Below are 19854 nucleotides of genomic sequence, written 5' to 3' on the forward strand. Positions count from 1 at the left end.
TATAAAAAACACTGTATTGTTGTGGTTGAAAGAGCAGTAGAGCTCTCTGCTCTCAGCTCTCTTTCCCCTAGTGAATACTGAATGTGAAGGATCATGGTTTAAGCTTCAAAGCTGCAAGTCAGTGCTTTGGAAGGGATGTAGCAGAACAGAGAAACATGTCCATTGGGCTAGCCTTGGGCTGTTTAGTGCAGTGTGCGGGCCGACTTCAATAGATAATGAGCACCTCCAGTTAACAGTGGCTACCTCCTTGTGTTACAGATTTGTCTCAGACACCTGTCTGTCTTCTAGAAAACTCAGAAAACATGTCAGATGAGGTCTAAACCATTCTACAGTTGAAAATGATGTATGTTTGCTTCATATTCTGTTAGTAAAGACTGGTATAGGGCCTACACTGCACCATTAGAGTTAACACTATACCCACTAGTAATTTTTACAATTGTATTACATTTAAGTATATTCATCATATGAGCGCATGAATATGTGGATCTACTGTTTGGGTGGTGGAGATGACCATTCTACAGCATCAGAGGGGTACTGTATCAGAGGGGTACTGTATACGGAGAAGAGTCCAACCCCACAACAGGTTGAGTGGTAGGGCCAACAACGCACTGTTGGAGTTATCTCTAGTAACCCACTAGTCATTTCCAAAATTTTATTACATTTAACAATGTCATTTAAGTGTAAAATACTACATATGTATTATTTACCCATTCTGGAAAATTATGGTAGAACCACCCAAGCATATGGTTTGAGACCATGAAACCCTGAGCCCATGGATATGTGGGCCTACTGGTGGTGGGCAAGATGACCTTTTACGGAATCCCTGAGAGGTATGGAGGAGAGGAGACCAACCCCACAGGAGAGATGGGGAAGATCCAAAAGGTAATCCAGGTGAAATCTAAAGCCCTGGAATGTTTTATCAATGTCAAACCCAGGAGATATGTAGGCTACTTTATTCCCATGACTCCATCTCTGCCTAATGCTACCTTAATTCTACAAGTCAAACATGTATCCACGTGTAATATGCAACTATAAGTAATCATTTAGTCATGTTTGCATGTATCAAATGTCCTCTTCAATTTATGGGAAAATAACATTTTGCTCATTGAAAACCATGTAGACCATAAGGCTTGGGTGGATCGCATCTACCCGAAACTTCCTTAAACTGATAATGATGGTACCCGGGCTAATGATCAAATACAATTTATAAAATAGCCAATCAATAATATTGTTTTATGGGGAATGGGTGATCAAAACGCATCCAAAACTATAGACACATGGTGGTGCAAACACTAACACTAACCATGAGCCATTGACGGATTTCCATCTTGTGACACAATGGTTCGATGCTAAGTAATATTAGACACACTTCTATGCGTTTTAAAAAGCCAAGACGCGCAAATTCTGTATCCTCCCACCCCGCCTTCCATTCTTTTCCTCCCCTCTCTCGTCGCTCTCTCCATCTCTTACTGTCTGTCGTACGTCCGTTTAGCTGAACACCTAGCAGAGACCTACTGATCAATGTGAATGTACGGAGTGAGGGAGTGCTGCTGGTCCGTTCCGCAAACAGATTCCTCTTGGCATCCCTGAAGAACGGCGCTCGATTAGGGGGGCTCTCCTGGACTCGCGTGAGAGAAGTGCTGTGGCTCTTCAGCCCTCACTCCGCAACGATGTCCACATTTCTAATCGCCTTTTTCACCATATCGGGATTATTTTCGTGCGTGAAGACCCTGACAGACGTGGATGCAGAACAAGGTAAGAGAAGCAGGGTAGCAGCTGGTGGGTATGGGAGATGCACAGTCCGATCAAACTTCGCTGGTTCACTCTTTACCATACCGGTGCATGGCCGGGATAACGGAATAATTCAGTTTACTAACATTATGTTGCAACATAATGTTAGTTTTACTAGTCAGCATCGTAGATGAAATATTCTCGAAATTGCCCACCATGATTCTGGCGAAGGTGGTGCAAATGCGAATGCCATTCATCCCCATGCCATCGGAATAATTTAGTCAAAATGATGGGTTGACATTTGTGTATGGTCTATTTCTATTCAGAATGATGATGTAATAGGCTATAACTAAATGCGGAAGTTGAGCATCATAAGTAGCCTACCCTAAATCATAGTTCGTGGAATATTGTCCATGGAGACCTATGCTGTACGGTAGCCTGTAGCCTAGGTTGTTGTAGAATGCAGCCCGCGACATGCCATGCAGTGACACCAACACGGTGCAAAATAATTATGTGTTACCTTTCCAAAATTCTCGTCCAAAAACTGGTGATTTTGGCAGGAGCCTTGACTTGTAGTAAAGTTTATTGACATAAAGTAGCCTATACATGGATGTTGCGTTTAGATGGGTTGTTCAAATGTGTTGTGCGCAACAATGACATAAACTGGGAAATGAATGAAGAAAGTGAGTGAATTGAAGAATGAAATTGGGATATGCCCATCCATCTGTCAACTGATCAATTAGGTGTTTGTAATGCTCTCTAAGATAAATGTTCTACTTTTCAGCTCATCTTTTGTTTTACTTTGTTGCTATAGATAGTCTAGTTGATCTGTTGAGGGGCAGGCAATATAAATATAGAAAACGTCATCAATACCCCCAACAGAGCGTGGAAACGATGGAAGTAGAATAAAGCCTATGGCAGGTAATCACAGCAGGTGAACGAAACAATGTTTACTTTAGTCTTTGAAATGAAAATAATTTAAAGTGCCAACTCCCCTTGGACGCCCTACTGCTCAGATAAAAAAATATATAATGCAGAGTTTGAGGTTGTCAGCATTGCGCCGCTGCTACGACTAAGACATCTCAACGTGAAGGAATCGGTGTTATAGGCTTTGCAAAGTGTTTCAAGTGCGACTAAACTTCAGCATGGATTTCTTTCCAATTCAATAAAAAAAACGGCATACACGCAGACTCTCTCTCACACATACACACACACACACACACACACACACACACACACACACACACACACACACACACACATACACACATACACACACACACGTACACACACACACACACACGCACCATCTAAAATGTTGTTGCTGAGATTGAATCTATTTCACCATACTATTGCGTGCTTTCATGTAGTTCAGGTCTGCACATCAAATAGTCTTATACCTGCCTCACTGAGGATATCAGACATATATGGCTATTAGAATAGCTTGAGTGAAATCCAGTTAGTTTCATAAAAAAAACTGTGAACTGGTCTGGTATCCCCTGGGAATACTTCTGTAGAATTAATTATTCATGGGAGAGATGGAGGAACTTATCCATAAAAAAGTAAAGATAAAATGCCATTTTGGATTTAATAGACCGTAAGCATGCCTGTGCACAATACCAGATAGGTAAAGTAATTTGGGGTTTACGTTTTGATTTGAAATTACTGTAGGCTAATAGTTTTACTCAGAAGAATACCAAGTATTTTCTTGTTGGTATTCGTCTTGGGAAAGAAAGGTATGATACTTTTTTTTAAACCTATTTTTTTATGCCATTAGGTACTTTTTCCTAAATCAGTCCCTGCCATTTAACATTGAGCAGAGGCCAGGGACTAGCAGTACAATGCTGAGCAGACACAATGACATGATGAGAGTTGAGGAGAGGAGGTAGCTATAGTCCATACTAACCTGCCTTTATTTTATCACAGTACCCTTGATCTCCTGTGGTGTCTGCCACAGTAGATAACCATCACCACATACAAACAGCTCAAGGTTGTTTGAAATGTATGACCCCTTTTACCATGGCTATGGTTGTATGGTTAAATACACAGGTTGGATGCAATGCTTCCCTAATGTAATCTAATGACATTAGTAAGGTTTCCTTCAGGGGCTAATTAGATGAGATGTTATCTATCTGAGCATCATGCTTCTATGCTGGACTATCATCCAGTAGGATGGGAGGTACTCCTGTTGATGAATATAAATCAGTAAATCAGAAGTCTACATCCAGATATATATAGCATTAAATACACTGAGTGTACAAAACATAAGGAACACCTTCCTAATATTGAGTTGCACCCCCCTTTTGCCCTCAGAACAGCCTCAATTCGTTGGGCCATGGCTCTACAAGCTGTCGAAAGCGTTCCAAAGGAATGCTGGCTCATGTTGACTCCAATGCTTCCCACAATTGTGTCAAGTTGGCTGAATGTCCTTTGGGTTGTGGACCATTCTTGATACACACTGGAAACTTTTCAGCATGAAAAACTCAGTAGCTTTGCCGTTCTTGACACACTTATACTGGTGCTACCATACCCCATTCAAAGGCACTTAAATATTGTGTCTTGACCAATCACCCTCTGAATGGCACACATACACAATCCATGTCTCAATTATCTCAAGGCATAAAAATCCTTCTTTAACCTGTCTCCTACCCTTCATCTACACTGATTGAAGTGGATTTAACAGATGACATCAATAAGGGATCATAGTTTCACCTGGATTCATTATGGAAAGAGCAAGTGTTTCTAATGTTTTGTACGCTCAGTGTATATTGTAATGTAAAATATTGAATATAGTGAGATAAGTCATAACAGCAAATATCTATGACTACACTGATACAATTATGTTTTGTACAATCAGTGTATAGCCATATATCTCTCTCTAAACATTTACAGTATGTTTCTGAAATATATTTATACTTGTTGTTTTCTTTTTTGTTTTCTGTGGTGACAGTAGCCCATAAAAATCTGTTTTGTTTATGACCGAAAGGGTCTCCTAGAGATTATCAGTGTCACCTTACTGTATGGTTGCGTTACATGATCTGCAAGGAGACTTTCCAAGGAAACGGATGTGTTTTACTCTTGACCCTCTGAGGCTCTTAGGCTGGACCCACTTCTGTTTTCATAGCTGGTTTACATATTTGTCCGGATGGATGGAAAACATTTCTGTAAAATGTGCTGGCTGTTATGGCTTTCTAGGAGAACCACCCAACCCTATCCTGTTTCAAAATGACATAGCAAGTCAAGGCCTCTGCATCAGGTGATCTCAGTTTAATTGGTTTACTCAGTAAACATTCTCATCAAATCAAATCAAACTTTATTTGTCACATGCGCCAAATACAAAAAGTGTAGAGCTTACCGTGAAATGCTTACTTACAAGCCCTTAACCAACATTGCAGTTCAAGAAGAGTTATAAAAATATTTACCAAATAAACTAAAGTAAAAAAATATATAAAAAGTAACACAATAAAATAACAATAACGAGGCTGTATACAGGAGGTACCGGTACCGAGTCAGTGTGCTAGGGGTACACGTTAGTTGAGGTAATTTGTGTGTAGGTAGTGGTGAAGTGACTATGCATAGATAATAAACATCGGGTAGCAGCAGTGTACAAAACAAATGGAGGGAGGGTCAATGTCTTATGTCTTGGGGGTAGAAGCTGTTAAGGAGCCTTTTGGTCCTAGACTTGGAGCTCCGGTATCGCTTGCCGTACGGTTGCAGAGAAAACAGTCTATGACTTGGGTGACTGGAGTCTCTGACAATTTTATGGGCTTTCCTCTGACACCGCCTATTATATAGGTCCTGGATGGCAGGACGCTTGGCCCCAGTGAGATACTGGGCTGTACACACTACCCTCTGTAGCGCATTACGGTCATGGCTGTCTCGGTGTGTCTGGACCATGATAGTTCGTTGGTGATGTGGACACCAAGGAACTTGAAACTCTCGACCTGCTCCACTACAGCCCGGTCAATGTTCTTTTCCTATAGTCCATGATCAGCTCCTTTGTCTTGCTCACATTGAGAGAGAGGTTGTTGTCTTGGCACCACACTGCCAGTTCTCTGACCTCCTCCCTATAGTCTGTCTCATCGTTGTCGGTGATCAGGCCAACACTGTTGTGTCATCAGCAAACGTAATGATGGTGTTGGAGTCGTGTTTGGCCACGCACTCGTGGTTGAACAGGGAGTACACTACTGGTCAAAAGTTTTAGAACACCTAGTCATTCAGGGTTTTTCATTATTTGACTGTTTTCTACATTGTATAATAAAAGTGAAGACATCAAAACTATGAAATAACACATATGGAATAATGTAGTAACCAAAAAAGTGTTAAACAAATCAAAATATATTTTATATTTGAGATTCTTCAAAATTAAGAAAAACCCTTGAATGAGTAGGTGTTCTAAAACTTTTGACCGGTAGTGTACATGTCAATGGAACAAATTCGATTTTATAGGCAAAGCCCACTGCAGTACAAATATGGTATAAAGATAACTTAAATGACCAAGACAAGACATTCTATCCAATTCTATCAGTTAAGTGCAATTGTTAGTGGACTCCTCAGTTCTACACAGGATTAGGCTAGAGATAGAATACCCCATGGCCCCAGGGTATGTGAGCAGGCATTGACAGTCAGGTGCTCCCAGATGGCTTGTTATGGTCTGGATGTGGTTACTGGATGCTGAAAGAATTGGATAGAATGTCTTGTCTTGGTCATTTAAGTTCTCTTTATAACAGATTTGCACTGCAGTGGGCTTTGCCTATAAAATCGAATTTGTAGCATTGACATGTATATGATGAGAATGTTTACTGAGTAAACAAATCAAACAGATTTTCTTATTACTGCTGACACAATGTGATGTTTACATAAAATGGCTTTCCGCAGTGTCAGCTTAACTGAATAAATTCCAAAGACTATATTTAATCTACCACTATATACAGTGGCAAGAAAAAGTATGTGAACCCTTTGGAATGATCTGGATTTCTGCATAAATTGGTCATATCTGATCTTCATCTAAGTGACAACAACAGACAAACCCATTCTGCTTAAACTATTAACACATAAATTCATGTATTTTTCTTGTCTATATTGAATACATAATTTAAACATTCATAGTGTAGATTGGAAAAAGTATGTGAACCCCTAGGCTAATGACTTCTCCAAAAGCTAATTGGAGTCAGGAGTCAGCTAACCTGGAGTACAATCATTGAGACGAGATTGGAGATGTTGGTTAGAGCTGCCCTGCCCTATAACAAAACACTCACAAAATTTGAGTTTGCTATTCACAAGAAGCATTGCCTGATGTGAACCATGCCTCTAACAAAAGAGATCTCAGAAGACTTAAGATTAAGAATTGTTGACTTGCATAAAGCTGGAAAGGGTTAGAAAAATGTATCTCTAAAAGCCTTGATATTCATCAGTCCACGGTAAGACAAATTGTCTATAACTGGAGAAATTTCAGCACTGTTGCTACTCTCCTTAGGAGTGGCCGTCCTGCAAAGATGACTGCAAGAGCACAGCGCAGAATGCTCAATGAGGCTAAGAAGAATCTTAGAGTGTCAGCTAAATAATTAAAGAAATCTCTGGAAAATCCTAACATCTCAGTTGACGAGTCAACTATATGTAAAATACTAAACAAGAATGGTGTTCATGGGAGGACACCTCGGAAGAAGCCACTGCTGTCCAACAAAAACATTGCTGCATGTCTGAGGTTCGTAAACGAGCATCTGGATGTTCCACTGCGCTACTGGCAAAATATTGTGTGGACAGATGAAACTAAAGTTGAGTTGTTTGGAAGTAACACACAACACTATATGTGTGGAGAAAAAAAGGCACAGCACACCAACACCAAAACCTCATCCCAACAATAAAGAATGGTGAAGGGAGCATCATGCTTTGGAGCTGCTTTGCTGCCTCAGGGCCTGGACAGATTGCTATCATCGACAGAAAAATTAATTTCCAAGTTTATCAAGACATTTTGCAGGAGAATGTAAGGCTTTCTGTCGGCCAATTGAAGCACAACAGAAGTTGGGTGATGCAACAGGATAACGACAAAAAACACAGAAGTAAATCAACAACAGAATGGCTTCAACAGAAGATAATACGCCTTCTGGAGTGGCCCAGTCAGAGTCCTGACCTCAACCCGATTGAGATGCTGTGGCATGACCTCAAGAGAGCGATTCATACCACTGAAACAGTTTTGTAAAGAGGAATGGTCCAAAATTCCTGCTGACCGTTGTGCAGGTCTGATCCGCAACTACAGAAAATGTTTGGTTGAGGTTATTGCTGCCAAAGTATGGTCAACTAGTTATTAAAACCAAGGGTTCACATACTTTTCCCACCCTGCACTGTGAATGTTTACACCGTGTGTTCAATAAAGACATGAAAATGTATAATTGTTTATGTGTTATTAGGTTAAGCAGACTGTGTTTGTTTATTGTTGTGACTTAGATGAAGATCAGATCACATTTTATGACCAATTTATGCAGAAGTCCAGGTAATTCCATAGGGTTCACATACTTTTTCTTGCCACTGTATCTTGTGTGGTTCAACAAAGTCTCAACATCTGCGAAACAAAGCCATTATCTCACCTCTGCACCTTTTCCTAACAGTCAAGCTGTTAGTATGCTTCTCCCTAGTTTTCTAGCCAACTTAAAGCTTGAGGGGCAAAGTTCAATAAACATGAGACATGGGGATGAATGATGCCAACTAAAATACACAGAGTTGACCATACAGGATTTGTATGAATCACTTCTCAGGCAGTAGTACTAGACCAACCACTACCTCATCTCTTCCTCTATAAATCAGACTATCTTTCAGCACTCACTGCTCTGAGACAACAAGCTCTATTTCATCCTGTTTCAAGAGGGTTCAAGTATAAGGGGAATCAGCTGACCAATATCTACAGTGGTTTCTCCCATCACTCTTCACACTATAGTTCCGACTGCCGACCCGAACAGTGTTTTTCTGGTTTGGATATTGAATTTTCACATTGTTCTTTTCAGCAGTTACAGCAAATAAGGCCAGCAGTGTACTGCTCAGCTTGGCTTGGTTCAGTTCGGCTCAGAAGTGTGAAAAATCATGTTCGATAACAGTGTCCTATTGCGGTTCTGTAGCCATTGGATTTTGATTGTGATAACTCAGTATCACCCTGCATGGCCTTAACACATGACAATTCAATTAGCTGTAGATTGGCTGACGTGGTGGAAGATCTCCAGCCATCCACTGGATAATTGACTTGACTGGATTGATTTGAGTCTGCCGGAGGAGGAGCCTTTGTGTTTGACCCGTATGATCTGTTTGTGTTGATTCTACTCATTTGACTCAATTATTCATCGGTGAGGGGTTTAATATCCGATATTTCTGAAATGTTACAGAATTGGTTATGTGATTAATGAATCAATGAGTGTTTCCTACTGAAAAGGGGCCTGCCTCTAAGGACATGTATCAAATTGCCGGCTAAGCCAGATAGTGCTACTGAGATGGCTGCTGACTTGGAAAATAGGCACAATTAAATTATTGATGTGATAAAGTAATAACTGTTTTATTGCCAAATATGCTGATGAAAGGGGAGGGCAGGAAAGGGGGAGCGGGGGGCAGGAAAAGAGCCGTGACGGAATAACCCTAATATGACCAGAATCAGTTCATTTGAAGATAAGGTCATGGAATGGTAGATGAGATAGAATAGTATATTTACTGCACTGTATATGTTAACAGAACAAATTGCATAACACATTGTACATTGACTGTTGCCTTCCACAAAAACAACACACATATACAAATACATACAAAGCAAACCGAATGACAGCAGCCAGTAGAGACTAGAGACAGAATATGGAAGACATACAGAATCATGTACTGATCATGTAATAATCATCTGTTGTACAACAACAAGACAATCAGGACTAAAATGGTTTAAAAGTGGTGGCTGTCTGAATGTGATGTGTTGCTTCAGTAGTCTCAGCTAGCTTCTGGCCTGAGAGGGAGAGTTCTTCTTGGCTGCGGCTGGGGAAAGTGTCTCATTCAGGGGGCTAAAGTCTGTACTCTCCCTCTGTCCATCAGTTTGACAGGGTAAAACGGCGATCACAGAGAGGAAGCACCCCAAGGAGCAGGCCTGCTAGTGACTGTGTGCTCATCATACCTTATAGGAGCCAGCCAGGTCTCACTGAGGCTGAGTGAAATGCTGCTCTCTCATCTTGTTTCCCACACATTTCAGTCTGAACATGAAGCTTTACCCTTTAGGAAATACCACTGCAGGTTGCCCTTTTCTCTAACCTTAAACTAGTTTGTGTAGTTGACCATAGGCCTTCTCCTTTAACTGCCTCGTACGGTCACCGCGGTAGCAGAGGGGTTAGAGTTGTTGTTGCCCTGGAGGATGTTACCATGGGGATAACCTCCTGATGCACCATACTGGAGATAGACACCTGGAGAGAGAGAGAGAGAGAGAAAGAGAAAGAGAAAGAGAAAGAGAGAGAGAGAGAGAGAGAGAGTGAGAGAGAGAGACACACACACACACACACACACACACAGACACACACACAGATCCAGGCCTGTAGGTCAGTCATGCTCATGTCATGCCCCTGTGCCATAGCATTGTTGTATCTGTGGCCCAGGGACCAGGCTGTAATGTGGAGCAGGGACCAGGGCTGCTAAGCCTGGCTGGAGAGACTCTATCCCTCCCAGCTGCCACCTGGCACAGGACACAGGCAGAGCAGAGGGCTCAGGGGTCGATGCTTGCAGCAGTTGCCCAGAAATGAGAACAGGCGGGGGATTCATCCAACACCCAACAATCCTCATTCAGCAACAGCAGAGAGAGAGTCACCCAGGGCCATTTGGTGATGCCACCATATAAATATAATTAGTAATAATAATTCCATGCTACCCTGCCCTTCATTTAATCAGGGTGATAAGAAAAATACAAAAATGGCGTTGTAAATAATCTACATAATTTAATTGTCTGTAATCTTCCTTATGGACTTGATCATATGAATGCTTTAGCAACAATGGTAAACTGGGCAATCACTGTATATATATTTTGAATAATTTGTTTTTACTCATAGTCATAAGACGTAACCTTTTAAGAGGTTCTGAGTTAAAATATTAGTCTTCTATGGTCACTGCTAGGAGAGAGATCCATTGGAGTAAAATATTTTGATAGGTGCAAGGCATTTCAATAAGATACAGTATGTATAGGGAATGCATAGGCACTACTGTCTATGGGCATTAAACACACAAATGCACCCATGCTTGGTTGGTTATTATTGCATCAGAATGGCTGGGATGGGTGTGGGTTGCAAGCCAAGTGTTGCAAGTGGACGTACTGTCTCATGGTTTCGAGATAGTCCCAGACCCCTAATGGACCTTACAGATAATTGTGTATGTGAGGTACAGAGATGAGGTAGTCATTCAAAGATCATGTGAAACACAATTATTGCACACAGAGTGAGTCCATGCAACTTATTATGCGACTACTGAACTTATTTAGACAAAGGGGTTGGATAATTTGTAAAAAATTACGTAATTCCACTTTGACATTATATGGTATTGTGTGTAGGCCAGTGACACAGAATCTCAATTTGATACATTTTTTATTCAGACTGTGACACAACAAAATGTGGGAAAAGTAATGGGGTGTGAATACTTTTTGAATTCACTGTAGATACCGAATTTAGCTGCTATTTATATGTTTTACTAAAATGACTCAACAAATAGCCTAACAATGAGGAAAAAAGTAGTTGGCTTGGGTATACATTCAGCCACTATTTATTGTTGAACTCAGCTGGTTTTGTCTGGCTAATAGCCTACACAAATGGGCAGCAATAGTCAAGGTACATTCAATTTAATCAAATTAAATCCAACTTGAGAGACTCCCCTGATCTCCTGAAGTCCTCCTTTTTCGTGTGCAATTTTTTTCGCCACGGCATGTAGGTCCAGGTTGCTGGCCGACTTTTTTCTATGAGTATTTTCAACCAAGACAGTCTTTCCTGAGACATTGTGCATATTATGTCCATTGCACTGCACACAATCTAAACTTACTCTTGAATGATATATGCCAAGATATACCAGAGATAAGGGACTGTTGATATTACAACCACACTCAAACTCCTGTTCACCTGTATGAACTACAAAACACTTTAGTTCATACAGAACTGTTGTTCGCTAAAGATGATACTCTGTTTGCATCTGCCAATTTATTGGCTGTCCACAATCCAGACGACCTGTCCCCAGAGCTTCCTTTACAGTTAATCTCTTTCCATAACGTGTTGAGGCCGGCAATTAAGGAGAATGAGACACGCAATTAAATAGGTTACAGAACTGCTGTATTTGAAGCAACACTCCCTTCTGCACAGTTTCCCTGATGTTGCTACGGCAGTGAAACTGTTTTTACCATCCCTGTAACTGTCGCTTCTGTGGAGAGATCGTTTTCTAAACTAAACATAAAGAACTACTGTACGTAAGTGGGTCAGAAGTTTACATACACTAATTTGACTGGGCCTTTAAACGCTAGGAACATTCCAGAAAATGATGTCATGGCTGTAGAAGCTTCTGATAGACTAATTGACATAATCTGAGTCAATTGGAGGTGTAGCTGTGTATGTATTTCAAGGCCTACCTTCAATCTCAGTGCCTCTTTGCTTGACATCATGGGAAAATAAAAAGAAATCTGCCAAGACCTGTGTAGACTTCAGTGGCGTGCCGTGGGCCTGGGGGCCTGGGCCTTCAGTGAGGTCCTACACAGTCCCACTCAAATTAATCCACCTCTTATTACCATCATTATGATGCCATGGCTCTAGACACTATACATTTAGACACATACACTATACCTTTTCATTGTGCAGCTCTGTTGCCCTGCGCGCTTGTTCGTTGAGCTGTAGATCCACTCGGGTGTCCCCAAAAGTTTTCAAAAGCACCATTGCTTGTAAGTGCCCAGCCGGACTTTGGCGTCTCGTTGCTGTCTTGGTTAGACAACTCAAGTTTGCAAAGCCAGTGTGGCTCCAAACACCAAATCGATCACTTGCAAATAATAGGCATTCCCAGCAGTACAGTTTGCAGTGCTTCTCGGAGCCTGTGAGCCATTTATAGCGCTCGTAGTTGGAACTTTGAAAGTGGCGAACGAACCCCTTTCCCGCCTGTGACAGGCTTTGTAGCGTCGGCGTCGGGCGACCTCTCCTGACAATGTCTAACTTTTCTTGAAAAGTTTGTCTTGAGAATGGCGTTATAATTATATCCTCGGCCAAATCGATATCTTCTCCTCCTTCCTCCATTGTGGTTTGAAAAAACAGCTTAGTAGTACGCAAATTAATTTGTTTATCAAATTCAGTTTCCTAGTTCTGAGGTTCTGCATAGACCTGCCCATATAGGACCTGCCTCTCAATATTGGTAATCCAATCAAAAGACGTGCACGCACTACGCCTGCTAGCTGGCTCCTGTGTAACACTGGAGCCAGCCAGCAGGCATACAATAGCCAACTCTAAAGCTGATTGGTTGACACTAAATTTAGTTGATTCTGAAGGCCCGAGGGCAGATTTTAGACCCCTGGCAACACATGATGGCTGAATATGATTGGATAAAAGATCTAACATAAAGACCAGCCCTCCAAATCTCAACCTGGGGCTGGAAGCAGTGCAACCAAGAGGAAAGCTATGAAATGAAGAGTATAACTCTTACTCTGGGGAATAATTTAATACAGTACATATTTGTGGGAAAATATATTTAAAAAAAATTATATTCTGATGATGTTTAGGCCAGCAGAGAAGGCCTTGCTAGCCCTGATTCCCCCCCCGGTGGTAGACTTCCACAAGTCTGATTCATCCTTGGGAGCAATTTCCAAACACCTGAAGGTACCACTTTCATCTGTACACATAATAGTACGCAAGTATAAACACCATGGGACCACGCAGCCGTCATACCGCTCAGGAAGGAGACGCGCTCTGTCTCCTAGAAATGAACATACTTTGGTGCGAAAAGTGCAAATCAATCTCAAAACAACACCAAATGACCTTGTGAAGATGCTGGGGGAAACAGGTACAAAAGTATCAATATCCACAGTAAATGAGTCCTATATCGACATAACCTGAACGGCCACTCAGCAAGGAAAAAAACACTGCTCCAAAACCGCCATAAAAAAAGCCACTTTTGGGAGAAATGTCCTCTGGTCTGATGAAACAAAAGTAGAGCTGTTTGGCCATAATGACCATTGTTATGTTTGGAGGAAAAAGGGGGAGGCATGCAAGCCGTGGAACACCATCCCAACTGTGAATGCCAGAGGTGGCAGCATCATGTTGTGGGGGTGCTTTGCTGCAGGAGGGACTGGTGCATTTCACAAAATAGATGGCTTCATGAGGGAGGAAAATAATGTGGATTTCTTGAAGATACATCTCAAGACATCAGTCAGGAAGTTAAAGCTTGGTCGCAAATGGGTCTTCCAAATGGACAATGACCCCAAGCATACTTCCAAAGTTGTGGCAAAATGGCTTAAGGACAACAAAGTCAAGGTATTGGAGTGGCCATCGCAAAGCCCTGACCTCAATCCTATAGAAAATTTGTGGGCAGAACTGAAAAAGTGTGTGCGAGCAAAGAGGTCTACAAACCTGACTCAGTTACACCAGCTCTGTCAGGAGGATTCGGCCAAAATTCACCCAACTTATTGTGGGAAGCTTGTGGAAGGCTACCCGAAACGTTGGACCCAAGTTAAACAATTTAAAGGCAATGCTACCAAATACTAATTGAGTGTATGTAAACTTCTGACCCACTGGGAATGTGATGAAATAAATAAAAGCTGATATAAATCATTCTCTCTAGTATTATACTGACATTTCACATTCTTAAAATAAAGTGGTGATCCTAACTGACCTAAAACAGGGAATGTTTACTCAGATTAAATGTCAGGAATTGTGAAAAACAGAGTTTAAATGTATTTGGCTAAGGTGTATGTAAACGTCCGACTTCAACTGTATATGTTTCTCTGTCTCTGTCTCTCTCTAATCACACACCTTATTTTCTCTGCTGTCACTTTCAAAGATAATTATTGTCTTTCTGGGGAGAAAATCAAAGGCATGATGCAAATAAACAATAAAAAGTGAACAGTAATTATTACACTCACAGTTCAAAAAGAATAAAGACACTTCAAATGCCATATTATGTCTATATACAGTGTTGCAACGATGTGCAAATAGTTAAGAAAAAAAAAGGGAAAATAAATAAACATACATATGGGTTGTATTTACAGTGGTGTTTGTTCTTCACTGGTTGCCCTTTTCTTTTGGCAACAGGTCACAAATCTTGCTGTTATGATTGCAAACTGTGGTATTTCACCCAATAGATATTGGAGTTTATTAAAATTGGATTTGTTTTCGAATCTGAGGGAAATATGTGTCTCTAATATGATCATACATTAGGCAGGAGGTTAGAAAGTGCAGCTCAGTTTCCACCTCATTTTGTGGGCAGTGTGCACATACTTCTCTTGAGAGCCAGGTCTGCCTTCGGCAGCATTTCTCAATCGCAAGGCTATGCTCACTGAGTCTGTACATTGTCAAAGATTTCCTTAATTTTGGGTCAGTCACAGTGCTCAGGTATTCTGCCACTGTGTACTCTCTGTTTAGGGCCAAATAGCAGTCTAGTTTGCTCTGTTTTATTGTAAATCATTTTAGTTTTCTCATGATTTGGTTGGTTCTAATTGTGTTGCTGTCCTGGGGTTCTGTGGAGTCTGTTTATGTTTGTGAATAGAGCCCCAAGACCAGCTTGCTTAGGGTACTCTTCTCCAGGTTAATCTTTCTGTAGGTGATGGCTTTGTAATGGAAGGTTTGGGAATCGCTTCCTTTTAGGTGGTTGTAGAATTTAACGTCTCTTTTCTGGATTTTGGTAATTAGCGGGTATCGGCCTAATTCTGCTCTGCGTGCATTATTGGGTGTTTTTGCAGAATTCTACATGCAAGTTTCAATTTGGTGTTTGTCCCATTTTGTGAATTCTTGGTTGGTGAGCGGATCCCAGACCTCACAACCATAAAGGGCAATGGGTTCTATAACTGATTCAAGTATTTCTTGCCAGATCCTAATTGGTATGTAAAATGTTATATTCCTTTTGCCTTGTCTCTCAGATCGTTCACAGCTCTATGGAAGTTACCTGTGGTGCTGATGTTTAGGCTGAGGTATGTGTAGTTTTTTGAGTGCTCTAGAGCAACAGTGTCTAGGTGGAATTTGTATTTGTGGTCCTGTCAACTGGACCTTTTTTGGAACACCATTATTTTTGTCTTACTGTGATTTACTGTCAGGACCCAGGTCTGACAAAGTCTGTACAGAAGACATAGGTGCTGCTGTAGGCCCTCCTTGGTTGGGGACAAAAGCACCAGATCATCAGCAAACAGTAGACATTTAACTTCAGATTCTAGTAGGGTGAGGCGGGCCGTAGACTGTTCTAGTGCCCTCGCAATTAGTTGATATATATGTTGTTGTTTCTCTCTCTCTCTCTCTCTCTGGTCACACACTTTTTTTCTCTTCTGTCCCTTTCAAAGATAATAATTATCTTTCTGGGGACAAAATCAAAGGCATGATGCAAGTAATCCAATCACAGGTGAGGGGGTGGAGCAAACTGAGAGGGGAAAAACGACACCTCCTCCACCACTGATTGTATAGCAGCTCTGAACAAGCTCTCAGTATGGAGGAGATTAAATAATCTGTTTATTAGTTTATTTTGTCAGGAGATGAGAACGACGAGCGCCTCTTCTGCTGATTAATAATTATTGTCAAGTTGACGGAAACCCTCACAATCAATGACTCTGCTCAGAGCTGATGTTATACCTTAATTGGCAATTACATTGTTCACAGCAACAGATCGCTCCGTAAATTATATTTTTGGTGTGGTGACTCAGTCACTGTCCTGCGGCTATGAAAATGGGCCTTTCTCATGTTTTGATCTGTTACGTGTAAAGGCTTTCCAATGTTAATGTGCATTGTGCAACCCTCAACCACCATTAGTTTTTGATGTTTGACAAATTATTATCTGTCCTGATTGTTCTGATATCACCTGAAGCAAACTGACAGTTTTCTTGTAATCAACCGATGGCTTATCACTTCATTGACGTGGTGCCTGTTGTGTTCACATCACTGAAGAATCACCAAGCTCTCATTAGTATTTAGAGAAAGAAAGAGAGAGAGAGAGAGACTGTCACGCCCTGACCGTAGATTGCTTTGTATGTTTCTATTTTTAGTTTGGTCAGGGTGTGATGTGGGTGGGTATTCTATGTTGTAGGTCTAGGTTTTCTTTTTCTATGTGTTTGGCCTGGTATGGTTCTCAATCAGAGGCAGCTGTCTATCGTTGTCTCTGATTGAGAGCCATACTTAGGTAGCCTGTTTTCCCATTTTGAGTTGTGGGTGATTATTTTCCGTTTCGATGTTGATGTTTCGAGAGATTCCCTTCTGTGTAATCCAAAAACATACAATTCACTACAAGCAATTAATGCTTATTGCTTCTTGGTACGGTGTTGTACATTCATGACTTGTCGGTGTTATGAATATGAATGCTTGATTCAGTGATACTTCAACTTCTGCCATAGTATATTGATGGGAGCAGTTGAGAAATATTTTCAGAACTTCAGAGCCCTCTAAACATCTCTTTAAAGATTGCCATCTGATCCTAGACCATTAACTTAATGTGGTCAAACCCTACCCACTCATACTGATTATGCATCTAAAATCAGTCCTTTAGAACAATGCCACCAAGTACACTACACTACAGACATTTCACACTGTGAAAATGGCGAACTTGATTTTGAACATAAGATTGACCAACTCACTGAAGACATTACACTCTGACTCATATTTCAAGTAAGATAGACAAGGCAGTGCAATATCACCCCGATGAGATTAGTGACGCAGTGGCTGCCTACAGTACGTCTGGTAGGTATCAGATGCTGACTCCAGTGTACTGACGTTTTAGATAGCTCAGCCGTCATGCAAGCCAGCCCCTCTGACAGTCAGTCATTTGAGGTCAGATCAGGGCACAGCCCGTCTGTCCAGACCAGTATAGTATGTGACATGATTCTGGAAGCAGCACTGACTGCATTTCATTGACCACATCATACAGTAGCTGAAATAAGAAGTAGCCTATAAAGTATAAGCCAAAAATAAAATAATACCATTTACTATATTTCACAGGTCATCTGTATAGGGAATGAGTAATGTAGTTTGAATATTTTTGACCATCAAAGTGTCAACCTAGAACCAGCCTCCATGGCCGAACAATTCTAAGGGACATGTCCAAGTGAAGACCAATTTGAGAATTCCAATATGCTCCTCCTCTTAAGTCAATGAAGCAGCTAGCCTCACAGCATAAATCTCCAGAAAGAGCTTGAATTTGGGGCTTCATTCAAAGCTTAGGAGCCTCTCTAAGGGGATTTGTCTCACCCTACTACAGTATGTTGATGTGCCCAATTCATCCCACTGTAATGTTTCCGAACAAGAAATGAAAAACTGGGTGATGGAGAGAGGGCGCCATCATTTCACTGTTGTGGTCTTCAAAGTGATTTTTTGGCCTATTTAGATTATGTACTGTTCTATTGCTGTTCTAACTAGGCTAGTCCATAATTTGATGCGACTGGTACATTGAGCTTCTGGAAAAAGTTGGTAATTCCTTCATGGCTATCAATGAATTTGATAAACATACAGGAGTGCTTTGCCTTTAGAATGCCTTGTGTCGCTACGCCATCATTATAACAATGACTGACGGCTATTCCCCTGTGCAGGAGTGACATATATGTCACTTGCTACTGTAGTTAGGCTACTCAATCTCTGTTCCTTTGGAATAGCCACTTTACGACTTTTCTCGCAGATGACAATCTGATATGAATCTGACCACACAGTTAGTTTGTGATACTTGAACAAATCCTTTGCAGTTAAATCAACAATATTTTCTTGAGTGAATGAAATTGCATTCAATTTATATTCTGTGAATTTGTCTGTCTGCGTGCTGCTCTCAGGGTCTGTAGTAATGAGTTTCTCAGGGATGGTCGGTCAATCTGACAGATGTATCAAGCACATCAAGTCTGCATTGTTCAGGATTTTCAGACAGAGAAGCTTTGGGAAAGTATGATTTATTTTGGAGTGACAGTCTGTCACAGATTAAAATGACTGTCAACAGATTCCAACACCTTGGATGGTCTCTCGGTATGGCAGCCAGCCAGCAACCCCCCCCCCCCCCCCCCCCCCCCCCCCCCCCGGTGGACCTTTCTGCAGATAACCTCCTTAATTTTTATATATGCCTCAATGCAATCGCGTTGTCTCCTCCCGGTAGCTAGTGTTTCCCAGAGGACACATGAGGTGCTTCATTATAGTGAGGCCCCTTACCGACCATCCTCCGCTCTACTGTCACCTAATGGCTTTCTCAGCACAGCCACGGATTAGAGCTCCAAAACTCATCCTCCTTATTTTCCTTTTCCTCTTTCCTTTCTTTCTCAGGAGAGGAGATGCAGTCAAAGCCGTAGTAGCTTGCAGCCTTGCTTTTATATATTGGTAGGAAGAGAACATGAAAATGGCATTGCCCTTTGCAGCATTGAATTGATGTGCTTTTACACAACACAGGCATGGAAGTAATGCTCTCCATTGTAGGACTTAAAGCTTATGTTATGTAGATAGGTCAGCTAATCCACATGTAATTTACAGCTAGACAGTAAGTGGCTTTTTAGTGAGTATACAGTATCAGCATTATGATGGGGGAGGTGGTGGTGCTAAGGGATTCATTTAATGAAGCAAACAGAAGACCCTGTTTCCGTTCTAAAGCAGACCTGGTAGTTTAACTAAATGTTAATGGGGACAGCAAAAACAACATATGTAAGATATATAATATATAGACTAATCACCTTATCTTATGAGAAGAATACGCTATTGTCTATTTCCTTTTCAGATCACATACGTTTTTCTTTAACTTTCAATCCAACCCTGCGAGACACACACATAACCCGCAGGGTTGGAGACCGGGTCAGCCACAGCGCAGCGCTCCTTGAGCAGATTTAATGATCAACATACAGTGTCTTAATAGATACTATTCTTGTAATACATTCAATTACGATTACTTTTGTATAGAGTAGCAAAATTCCGCTAACTTTCCCAAAATTACTTGGTTTTCCCAAAATCCTGG

The 19854-nt window shown here is 41.2% G+C and overlaps 1 protein-coding gene across 1 annotated transcript in view; it reads left to right on the forward strand.

Moving 5' to 3' along the window:
* The first annotated feature begins 804 nt into the window (after nt 1-804).
* The window catches only part of LOC110504354 (low-density lipoprotein receptor-related protein 1B), a 430734-nt gene continuing 411684 nt past the window's right edge, over nt 805-19854 (forward strand). The window contains exons 1-2 of the mRNA XM_036965026.1: nt 805-882; nt 1593-1755. Coding sequence (XP_036820921.1) covers nt 805-882; nt 1593-1755 — 241 coding nt within the window. The remainder of the gene's footprint in view (nt 883-1592; nt 1756-19854) is intronic.

This window comes from Oncorhynchus mykiss, chromosome 3 (assembly GCF_013265735.2).
Source record: "Oncorhynchus mykiss isolate Arlee chromosome 3, USDA_OmykA_1.1, whole genome shotgun sequence".
In the NCBI taxonomy this organism is placed as follows: Eukaryota; Metazoa; Chordata; class Actinopteri; order Salmoniformes; family Salmonidae; genus Oncorhynchus; species Oncorhynchus mykiss.